Source organism: Typha latifolia, chromosome 6 (assembly GCF_019914945.1).
Source record: "Typha latifolia isolate L0001 chromosome 6, TyphaL0001v2, whole genome shotgun sequence".
Lineage (NCBI taxonomy): Eukaryota > Viridiplantae > Streptophyta > Magnoliopsida > Poales > Typhaceae > Typha > Typha latifolia.
Window position 1 is genome coordinate 5734942 of NC_133091.1, and position 12755 is coordinate 5747696.

Sequence of the window (12755 nt, forward strand, 5' to 3'; positions counted from 1 at the left end):
ATTATTTTGTGATTAGTTCAATCTTGAAAGGTTTGTTACGTTAGGTATAGGAGAATTTTCCACATAAAAGTTTGTTGTTTTTTATTTTTTATTTCTACACTTCTTATTCTGCATATATTATTATTTTAGCGTGTGAACAATACCAGTGAATAATAATCGTGAACATTAATGCCAATGAGCAATAGCCGTGGATATTGCTAATGAATAGTAATTGTGAGTAGTAGTTCGATCTATGAAAGTTTATACATTTTTCAATATATGTAGTAGATAATGAAAGACGTCGTGCCTAAATATCTCTGGATCTCTTTCAAATGAAAGTCCAACTATGGTATACAAACTTGTAATAGTTAGAAATAAAAGTTTCTATTAATATTGAGATGGATCATTATTTAATTTAAGAAATCATTAGAGTTGAATCAAATAAAACACAGTGAGGTGTATATGTACTTCCATAATTGAAACTAAAATCTATTCATAGAATTCTTTTTCTTTCTCACCCTCAAATAACCGGATCATCTATCTCTTTCTCATGAATAATCACTTTCACATTGCCCTCTTTTTTCCTCCAACTTATAGAACAGATGCCTAATATATATCCAAGCAACCAATGTTTTATTCTTTTGACAGTCTCTAAGACAAGTACAAAAACTTTCTTATAGTAATTCATGCCAAAAACCACACAAACAACAACGAGAACAACTAGATTTGCATCAAAACTGAATGATGATAATGATATATAACAAACAACACAATAGGATTTATTCAAACATAAGGTTTAGTAGGAGACTTTGTTATGCTGAATAGTTCAAGACTTATCAATCAACATTTGCATTTGTTCATAATAGGAGGGACAGCATCGGGTCCTTCCAGTATGTCATGCGCGATAATGCTGTAAGTTGCCTCGGTTAAGTGTAAGCCATCCCAGGAAATAAACTTGGATGGATCGCTACATACTGTTGATCCATTATCCCCGCACCTGATGAGAAAGTTGGTATTGTATGTACCACCACCTCCACAACATGCCATCAAAGGTGTGTCGCCAAATCCTGCAACCAAGCAATATTAAAAAAAACTAATTCAACACGTAGCTAGGCATCACAAAATGTGATCAAAAGCTTTGCTAGTTTAGCATAAAATATGAGCTGTCCTTTGAGTTTATGGCTATACTATGTATGAAAGAAAATAAGTTAGCTGTTAAAGAGAAAAGAAAATTACGAGAGAGGAAAGAAAAAAGAATTAAAACTTAATTGTTCTCTTATTAGGCCATGGAGTCAATCATACATAATACCATGAAAAAAAAAAAGAAAAACGAGTGAAGAATGGCATGTTGCAGGGAATTAATTAAATAGTATAGCTCACCATAATAAAGAGGAGAAGTGGTAATGCGCATGGTGGCTGCATAATAATCACCATAGATGATGGTCACATTAGGATGGAGTTGGCGAAGCTTCTCCAGTTGAACTTGGAGTGCATTGTTGTGGTACTGCGAGAACTCATTCAACCAGTTGATGCAATTTGTTTTTGGATCATAATCTATTGAGTTGTTACTTTGAAACAATACGAGATACCCTGGTACGCATCCCAATGGGAAGTTTCCAGGAACAACCACAGTTTTAGCACCAAGTTTCATCAAACGCTGCAAAAGAACATATATAAAATATTAGCTGGATTAATTGAATAAAAAGTGGAAAGTTTGATTTATTTCAAAAGTTTTTTAAATTGTTCTTATGTCTTTCCTCTAATATTATCACCTTTGAGATTAAACATTTATAGTTTTGGATTTTATTGATCTTATGGGATTTGGTGTTCGGAAATATATGTTTGTGAAAGTAAAAGCATTGCATATATGAGCTCATAGTGGGCAATAATGCTAGTAACTGAGAAATTTTAAAAGTATTACCTCGAACAAGATCGGATATATCATTTTAGATTTTTATATATACGTTAAGATGAGGTGAGTTAAAACTAACCCAATATGTTAAATGAAATTTTTGTTTTAAACCCAAAAGGTGGAGGATTTATTGAAAGAAAATCTTAAAACATCTAATTAGAAAATGCGAAAGCTCAAGAGTTTTATAACTCTATATCGGCCCTTTTCATTTCAATTAGTTCTCTAATGGGAGAATATTACAATGCAGCTAAACTCAAAAGTAATTAGTTTGAAATGAATATGATTTACCTCGATAGAGCTAGATATGACATTGATAACGCTTGGGACATATGTTCGTATCTCTTCTATAGTTCTGCCCTGAAAAAATGGCTGATTATAGTCATTTCCTCCTATCTCTCCCACCAAAAAAAGTGAGTTGCTCATAATCTCTCTACGATCTGTATTTGTGAGACAAAAATTTAATAGTAAAAAAAGATCGATTAGTGGTGAATTCTTATCCATATTTATTTAATTTTTAAAATGTGGATTGTGTAACGGATATAACTAAACTAGAGATTCTCATAAAAGTACAAAAACTACTATATTTTATATTATTTTTAATTGTTATAATATCTTAAATTATATGCAGAGTAGTACGTACGAACTTAACTAAATTATTCACTTTGATAAATTTATTTTACATCTATATTAATTTAACTCAGTTATATGATAATTATTTGTTAAGAAATGAAACTTACATGTGTTTTTATAGATATTAATAAAACAACACGCAAAGTCAAATATTTTATGACACAAAGGTAGTGTAACAATTGTAATACTTATTGAAAATCCTACAACTTGGTATGAAGTTGACCTTCTTCCAAAAGAAGTGAGAAAAAAAAAATAATTACCTGCTTCATTAGATCCAAGCAAATGCAAGACTTTCTTAAACCACTTTATCTGAGTCTCTAGCGAGTAAGGTGTAAACTCGACGCTAAGTCCCTTCTCCCTGAAGAAATCTTGGTTCAGCGCGGTGGCTCCTCCCACCGCAAAGTTGGCACCGTATCGAAAATCCTGCGCCGTCTTCCCGGCGAGATACGGCGTCAAGAACGGCATCTTCATTGCGTTCGCTGCACCCACATATATATATATGTTATGCATGCATGGATCAAGAACTCTAGAATATATAGCATATGGTACGTACCGATGAAGTCGACGATTATTCTGCCGTTGGAGAAGCGGCCGGTGGGGTAGCCGAAGAAAGTCTGGCCGTAGGGCAACTGGCTGACGGGGCCGGGGACGGGGGCGTAGTGGAGCCAGTTTCCGTTGTCGTCGATGGAGTCGCCGAAGTTGAAGATGTGGGTGTAGCAGCACAAGGCTGTGCTTGTGCTGAGGAGGAGGAGGGAGAGGAGGAGGAGATGACTAACTTTGGACGAGGCCATGGAGCTAGGAATGAGAGAATTCAGGTAACAATTAGGAATGAGATGTGAGGCGTTTATACAAGTCTCCTAATACCTGTTATTAATTAATTGCCATCATAGAAGTTGACTTAACCCAACTTGTGTCTCGAGGTGGTCGTAAGATATTCGAGAGTTCTTCATATACTACCGACATAGTGCTGACAATGAAGTTTAGTTTAATTAGTTTAACTATCTAATTAAGATGGCCAGCTAATTGCATATGGTTTTCAAGCCCTAACCAGCGGGGAGTTCTTCTTACGCTACAACTTTGACTTGAATAATTGATATTCCAAGTCAAAAACCCTTGTTTGGAAACCGAAATCTATGAATCTGTGGAATCCAATCCATTTAGAGTTCTATTAGAAGCAGTGAAGTTTCAATTGATTTCAGTGAATTTGGATCGATTTTAGCAAGTAAATATAGCGATTTCATCGTAAGGGGATAATATCATCAACTTTTTGTTATGAATTGCGGCCATTATAATTATGCTCTTGTTTTTCTTCACTTTTTTAAATTTATTTTTTTATTAAAAATTTCAAATCTCATGATCCAGCATAGCACAATTATAATAATGTATTACGGTTGCAAGTTTACTCACTAGATTAATATTTTATTTGAGTGATTTGAGTCCCAATTAAATCTATGTGGCTAAGATTTAAATCCAAAAATAGTCATATTATATAAACTCTTTTAACCATGTGAGCACTATCTAGTTGGTGTATCCTTAATGTACTTAATTCAAATTAACAAGCCTCTTGAAGACATAGTGTATATATATATTTCTAAATTCTAGTCTAAGAGGTGACAACCTACAACTGACACTCAGAAATATGTAAAATAACATAAAAAAAAGAGTCATCAGAGAACCAGAACCATAAGATGGAGCCATTTTTAACATGAAAAACTCTTCATAACTTAAGGGTAAAATCACATACCTTTTTTCTAAAATAAATGCACTTTGTAAAACGTAGCAATCACAAAAAGATTTATAGGCTATCCACTAAAACCAACAACTAAATCTACGACAAACACGCTAGACTTTTCCTCCATAAACTATTTTCTGCTCTTTATTAGAAGACTTTAGTAACTCTTGAGGTTCAATGATATGTCTCTATGTCCCTCGAGACAGTAGCAAACTGCAAGCAAGCATTTAAATGTTGATCACCAGTTTCCAATGAAACTTATCTTTAGATGATCCTTTGATTGTTCAACTTTCTTCACAAAACACTTGTAGAGCTCCATGAAAGCATTTGCCATATGACCTAGGGTTTTTCTCTTTATATAGGTATAACCAAGATGTCCGCATCATTTCCAAAACAAGAATCTTAGAAGATTAGGATTTATTTGGGCATTCGAGTGCCCAATGGCCCATTCAAACACTCGACATGCATCGTGAAGCATCTAAACAAGTATTTGTACCTGTGTAAAATGCTCATGTACTTATAGACAAGTTATGAAACTATTCAAACATCTATAGAATGCTTATGTGTTGGAAATCTCATTTTGAAATAGTTCAAACATTTGTAGAATTCATATGTATTAGAAATCTCATTCTGTATGTGCTAGTTCCACAAGCCGTTTGAACGTCCTTAAGGCCTTCAAATGGGCCGATCTTGCTAGGTTTAAAAAATGATGTGCCATGACATGTCATTTGTGAATTCTTCGATACTCTTGTATCATACTCATATAAATTAATAGGATAATTTCACTTAAACCTCCTTAACTATCACTATTTTTCACATATATATCTCCCTTGAAACCTTTTGGTACATGCACATCTCCTAAACTATTGTAAATCTTTTATCTCTTGACATCGTTCACAAAAAAAGATAAAAACACTAAAATACCCTACTTATAATGGTAGGAGGGTTAGGCTAGTGAGTTAATAAAATAAGTTATTTTATTTCTATTAATTTCTTATTTGCCTTCTAGCCCAAAACACTCTTTCTCCACCTCACTCTTCTCCACTACCCACCAACCACCTCCTCCTCCAAATCATGTTCTACTCCTCCATCCAAGCTCTTCCTCTACTCTCGTCACTCTCCTATCGCCTCCGCTATCTATGACAATTCTGACCTTCTCCTCTATTTCATGTATACACCACTTTCTCTCTATCTCAATGACCTCAACTTCGTCACGAAACTCACTCCGTTTGATGCGAACCGAGTTAGATCGGATCATATCATGAGAACATTGGGCTCGAATGATTGAGTCTATTTATCTTTTAATTATTTTATTTTTATGTAAACCCTTAATGCAAGTCTTGTTAAGTCATATAAGACACTTAGGTAAGTTCAATTAAGTTATGTAAGCCACTAAGGCACCTAGATGCGCTAATGTCTAATGAGCACGATTCATGAATGGATTTGCGACATATCTTCAATTAAATTTGATCTTTTTTCTATTCAATTCAATCACAGCTGATAAGAAGGATTTATTCAATCACAAGAGGGATTATATCAAATTAATTAATTTGATTATCTTTCTTTCTTTCTTTCTTTCTTTCTTTCTTTCTTTCTTTTTTTTCAATTCAGTCAGGAATTGCTTAGATGTTTGCACCTAACATGATGCAAAACTTTTCCTTTAAAGTTTCGTGAGGTGTGTCCAATTAATGAACTTCTGCAATCAAACGTGCAGCTGCTACTGGGCACATTAAGAGTATAATACTCCATGACAACATTTTATTTTCTTACTTTTTTTGAAAAAGGTCCATGGACCAAATGCATTAAAAGCTAATTTTACATCAAGATCCAAATGGGAATCAAACTATACATTGCAAAGTCTGTTACAAGTTTGTGTGTAGAAAAGTTATTAACCCTACTTGTGTGGGAGACCCTAAAAATAGGATGAGCTAGGAAGATGCTGATTCAATCCTGGATCATATTTGAGATCATCCAATCAATCTTGAGCTATTGCTTATTGGCTGCTTTGACCACGCTCTAGTTGCTTCTAAGGAACTCTTTGAGCCCCTCTAAGACAGCTATGGCTTCACCATATGAACTACTGCTACAATGCTGGAGGAAAACACATTTTGCCATCTAGAAAACCTCAGGGTAGCTACAGAGTAGAAGTTTGAGACCGCCACATGAGTTACTTTCCACGTTGCTTGCCTCTACACAGCAAAGAAAATCCCCACTATTGCACGTATTAGTGCAACTGTCAAGCCTAGAGATCACAGCTAAAAAGTTCAGTTGTGTATCATCTTCCATCACAAGAGGTTGAGTCATTGCCTTGGTAGCGATGGAAGCCACACTTTAGGGAGGGCAGGGGTGTTGAAGTTGTTTATGATTTTCCAGATAGCCCAAAGGGAAGTGAGAACAAATGCCATGTTCTCTAGAGAAAAGGGTGGCACTTGAGTCGATAATCCATCCTTACAGGGTCTGAGGTACCTGACCGAGGTAGAGATCCAACACCTTTAACCATGCTACACTATCAACGTTGCACTTTAGAAATAGATGGTCCATCAATTTCGACTCTTGCTTGCAAAGTGTGCAACCTCATCACTAAGTGCTGGAATCTGCCATGTGAGAACCTCTTTCCCTAGAACAAGGCAGCGCCATAAGAAGGATTTAACCCTTGGGATGATCAATTTATTCTTCCATATAAGATTCCAAAGCAATTTGTCTGTTGGGTTTGAAGTTGAGGTTGTTTAGCTACTGGCAGAGATGATTTTGAAGACTGCCTTTGTTGAGAAGTCCTCGTACGGCATCCATATTAGCCTATCTGACTAGGGTGGAACCCATCCCTACATAAGTGTTAAGAATGGTATTTGCAACTTCACTAGAGAAGATGCTAGTTAGCAGGACATCCCATTGGCCTTCTTTGATGAGATCTTTGGCATGAGTTATTCGTGTAGGTAGAGTAAGGTTGGATAGGTCATGCATTGGGATCCAATTGTCATTTGTAATGTTATATCTATCCTGTCGCCAACCATCCATCTTGAGTTGCAGTGGAGTGAGCTCCGCACCTGAATAATAAAGCGCCAAGTCCGGGATGCTCCTTGGCGGGGGTAGCATCCTAGAAGCTACTGTTAAGGAAGTACCTTGCTTTCATAATTATAGTACATATGCTATTCTTGTCCTGAATTAGTCTCCATGCTAGCTTGAACACCATAGCTTGATTAACTAAATCCAACTATCTAATTCCAAGCCCACCGCTATTAGTAGGCCTACAGATCTCATCCCAACTTATTAGATAGATATGTCTATTGGGCTCTTTGAACCACTACCAGAAGTTCCTCACCAGTGAAGTGAGTGACTTGATGGTGGTTTTGGGGAAGAGGGTGGTGGCCATGAAATATATAGATATTGAACCTGTAGTTAATTTAATGAGAACCAGTCTTCTGACATGAGATAGGCATCTGTTCCCCTCAAAATCATAATTCATGTGAACATCATTTTTTAACTAATAAATTTTAGAAAATTACACAACACTTTCCAAATTCTAAAAAGTTTGCATTGCACAAGTTTGAACCTTTAATATCTCAAATCGCTTATGTGGATTTGAATCCACTCAAGTTGACCCGAATCGACTAACCCATGTAGTCTGATTATAATAGACTCCAGACATACTAGAGCTATTATAGTGAAAAGTTCTTTTCAAACATATCAATTAGAGATCAAACTCTCTCCTCTGATTTCTTACATTTTCATCTTAAATTGACAAAAAGAGCAAACAAGGATGAAATCATAAGCGAGCATATAATGACTCATGTTCCCCTCAAAATCATAATTCATGTGAACATCATTTTTTAACTAATAAATTTTAGAAAATTACACAACACTTTCCAAATTCTAAAAAATTTGCATTGCACAATTTTGAACCTTTAATATCTCAAATCGCTTACAAAAGAGAATAATTATTTCAATTAACATATCATTTTCAAAGTATTTTTTTGTTGTTGCATTCAAGAATTTTTAACTGACTAATGGAAGTAATTAGACCCATAACAAAGTCAAGAGGAATTAAATGAACGATGGTAACATTAACATATTTTGCGCTAAGTGTTTTGATCACATAGAATTGTTAAAACAAATAGTCAATTGTAATTTCTCATTAATTCTCTCGATTAAAACACTAAAATATGAGAGAAATTTCAAGACATAACTAAAACCAAAGAAGACATTAAATTGAAGTCAAATTGATCTTAGATCATATTCTCTCTTTTCAATTCAATGCATCCTTTTAATTTTTCTCTTTTTCCTTTCTGTTATTTTTTTAGAAAACTTTACAAATCACATCCTACATTTTTCCTTTTCTTATTAGCACCTATCATTGAAGATTTTATATCCCAACACCTTTTTTTTTTATAATTTTCATATAATATCTTGAGTTAATTTAACATAACCATAACTAAATAAAAATGTATCAGCAATATTATTTTATAAACACTAAGTAATTTTTAAAATATCTAAATTATCTTTATTTTCATCTCTAATTCTATTCAGTCTTATTGCCTTTTGCCAAGCTATGGAGACTATTGATCAAACTCCAAGCTGAGGAGACCTTAGAGCTTCTCAAATGCTAAGCCATCCAGGGCTGAAGGAGCTTGCCCTAAGAGTTTTCAGGAAACTATGCTTGCTTTGTGAGTTTGTTCCTAAACAAAGGGAACCTTGGCTCTAAGGCTTGATAGAGGAAATGATACTCAAAGATCGGCTTGTCAAACTGAGTTGGGGAGGGAAACAGTTTCTTGAGTTGGGGAATAATAAGTCGTGGAGGGAGATGGAGAATATTAGGGAATTTTGGAAATTTTGGTAGCTTCTATGACCATGTATGTTGTAGACAAATGTGGGACTTCAGTGTAGTGTGGGGAAGAATATTTAATTTTGTCGGGTAGAGTTTGATTTTGAGGAAGAAAATTTAGATTTAGTAGGGGTAAGATTTACTTTTAGTGAAGAGAATTAGATTTAGTTGGGTAGAGTTTAGTTTTGAGAAAGATGATTTTGATTTGGCTAGTATGGATTAAATTATAATTTTTGAAGGATATTTTGTAATTTGATGAGTTACATAAATCGTATAATAGATAGAGGGACTTTCATGAGAAGACGTTTTCTTAAAACTCTGAGGTTTTTTTTCTAACAAATATGTTAGAGAATCAGAATCAAAAGATGTAGAAGTCCTTGAATTCTTCTTACTTAAACTAAGATTAGAGAGAAGTGGCCTGTATCATTTTCTTCTTTTTTGGTGTTAATTCTTTTTCGTCTTCTTCTTTTATCTCTTAATCATTCTCTTTTTTTCTATACAAGTCTCTCTAATTGCTCTTTATTTAATATAGTAAGAGACTAGTCAGAGATAATGATGAGATAATTAGGATAAATTAAATAAACAAAAACTCATTAATCAATGTTTCAAAAAGAGAACTTAATTAATATTACAAATAAATTATAATATCTACATAAAAAGACTATAAATTACAATTAGAATTTTGTACTTAAATTAGGAATTCTTCATTCTGCCGTAGAAAGATTCTAAACCTAAAGAAACTCTGAATATAAAGTTCTAGATCATGATGTCACCAATTTTATCTAATTAGTTCTATAATATTTGTTATGAGTGTGAAGTGGGCTGCTTATATGAGAATGACTAGGTCTCAAAGAATTACCTGTATAGAGCCGAAATAGACATAACATATAGAACCAACTGTGTTAAAAAGAAGTCATGTGAGTATTATTATCTTAGTTTATATAAAAGCTTAACAATTCAAGATATCATGTTTACTAGTTAGTGAATAAATTCAATAATATTTCGTTAGAGAATGTTCAAAGCTACTTATCCCGATGCTGTGATTTTCACTATATTCTCAATAAGTCTGCATTTCATGTACCTTTACAACCAATTCATTCAGGTAGTAAATAGTTGGAAATATCATGTATTTGAACATGAATATTTTATAAACTTTAAAGCTCAAATAGTACTTTAAAGTTATATATTCACGTATTCAAATCTATAAAGAGAAGTGAATGAAAAATTAGTTTTACAAAGAGTATTATGACAATGAAAACTAAAGAGAAGTGAGTTTAGTATCATATTGAATATTTGAGAAATGTTAATATGGTATATAAGTGAAAATATTTAATTACTTGCTAGAAGATATTTTCTCAATTAGAATACTAAACAAGAGCTAAAATGGAAAATGCAAGAGCACACGTAAACACAATAACTTTAATGTGGAAACCCTCTTATCAAATAAGGGTACAAAGTTACAAATCCTTTTTTGGGATCAAACCAAGTACTATAATAATCAACAGTTATAAAATACTTACAAACTATTCGTTGTTACTCACAAACATCTCTGAATTGATTTGTTTGACTCCCTCCTCAATACACCACTTTCCGTGCACGATACTCTACCTTAGCAACCCTTAAAGTTGAAGACTTGCCTCTATGACTCTTGGGGCAATAGCAAATGCAATCTTGAACCTAGTAGAGCTCTATCAAAATATAGTATAAAAACCTTACCATTCAACTCTTTCAGTTCTTCTCTTTTTGCTCTCCCAAAATATTTTTAATAGTCTCTAGAAGCTCATCATAATTTTCTCGAGAGCTTTTTATAGTCCCAAAAGGTAGGCTCTCAGAAAGCCCTCATTTGGTGGCAACTCAGACTAAAAAGATGAATCTCGTTCGAACACCCAAGTGTTCCAAGCAAATCTTGTTCGAACATCCTTCCCACGTTGGATATAATGAGCTCTCTAAAAATCTTGTTCAAATTTTTTTTTCTTATTGATATAGTGATCTCTCTGAAAAATCTCGTTTGAACTCCTTTCCTATGTTGGATACAGTGAACTCTCTAGAAAATCTTGTTCAAATGCATTTTCTACGTTAGACATAGTGAGCTATCAGAAAATTTTGCTCGAACGGATTTAAGTCTCGTTTGAACGAATTTCGAATAAAATTCCTACAACACTATGGTCAAACTAAAACAAATCCAATTTTGATTTCCAAATGGGAAGAGGTTATGTTATATTGATCTTTGCAACAAACCTAAAGAATTTACATTATGAAAAACTTTCATTTCTCACAAATTTGTCAATCCCCAAAAGGAGTACCTATTTTGAGGGTAATGTAATCTAAAATTAACTCACACACATGCTCGCTGCTCGGTTCGTGCGCATCAAGACCAAAAATTATTTTTTATTTGGTATAGGTTTGGATCTAGTTTGGTTAGGGTGGGGTTGGACCCAAAGTGGTATGGTGTATCCCTTTGAATGAATAGTTAATGCATTGAAACCTGAAGTGATGCGTCTCTTTGGATGAGCATTTAATGTATTTAGACTCAAAGTGGTGCGTCCCTTTGATCAATGGAATCTGAACGGGTGGATTAAGGCATTTTGTTTCATTTATGGGTCTTGCTAACTCACATTCTTTATAACTCCTAATCTTCATTTATTTATCATGTACTGTTCACTAGCAGCATTCACACTAGAATAATAAGTATAGAAAAGAAATGATCACAAACGCAGAAGTTTTTATATTAAAAAAAAACCATAAACCTTATGTAGAAACTATAGATCCTTTCTAAAATTGAACTAATTACTAAATAATCGTAACGGGTAGAAAATAGACTTACATACTACTTATCGTGATCAACTCTTAATCTCAGTGATCCTCGAGGTTGATGCTTTCGTCTTATTAACTCTCGAGATAAAGTTATTCAAGATTTGAAAAAGATGAGACATGTAGAAATCCCAATTTGTTTGGGATCTCCCAAAATCATGATAGAAGAGATGCCCTATAGTTAGATTAAAATCCTGTTTTATACCTCTACAACATAGTCATTCTTTATACCTCCAAGTATCTCTATAGGGTAAATACTAAAAGCAGAATCCATGTGGGCTTAAAACTCTAGTTGTACAAATAAGCTAGACATGTTGATATAATTCTAATATTTTAAAATATATTACCAATTACATTAAAACCTTAAGTATATAATAGGGACAATTCATCAAAAACAAAAAATTTGTCTTTATTATCATTCACACCCTACTAGCTGTATACTTATAATTTATCATTTAACCTATATATTTTACTAAAAAACAATTTAATAAAAAACTTACTATTGATTTTCTTAATAGTCGGTGACCGTAAAGATGAGTTAAAATAACTATAGCTATAAAGTAATCTCAATACCCTTGGATAATCTTGAAAAGAATTTAAGTTAAGGTAAAATAAATAGAGAATTAGATTTTAAAGTCATATGTTAGGTATTATTTATTTTCATATATAATACTTGATTTGGCATATGAAAGCTTCTCAGTGGTAGCGATTCTTTTGACCTAAAATTTATATTAATTTATACTTCACGTCGTGCATGTACTTAACTATACTTCTCTCCTCACCTCTCATTACTAAAAGCTGAAGCTTTCAAATGAGCTGGTAATTTTAAACGGCACAAAACGGACACTTTCATATTAATTTCTTCTTTTTAT

General features: G+C 33.5%; 1 protein-coding gene across 1 annotated transcript; it reads right to left on the bottom strand.

Annotated features, from left to right (window-relative positions):
* Window positions 1-819: 819 nt before the first annotated feature.
* On the bottom strand, window positions 820-3312 carry LOC140790559 (GDSL esterase/lipase At2g27360-like). The gene is made up of 5 exons (XM_073140685.1): window positions 3075-3312; window positions 2782-3000; window positions 2180-2328; window positions 1360-1636; window positions 820-1046 (listed from the first exon to the last, which is right to left on the bottom strand). The coding sequence occupies exons 1-5, from the start codon at window positions 3310-3312 to the stop codon at window positions 820-822; spliced, it is 1110 nt and encodes a 369-aa protein (XP_072996786.1).
* Between the last annotated feature and the right edge of the window lie 9443 nt (window positions 3313-12755).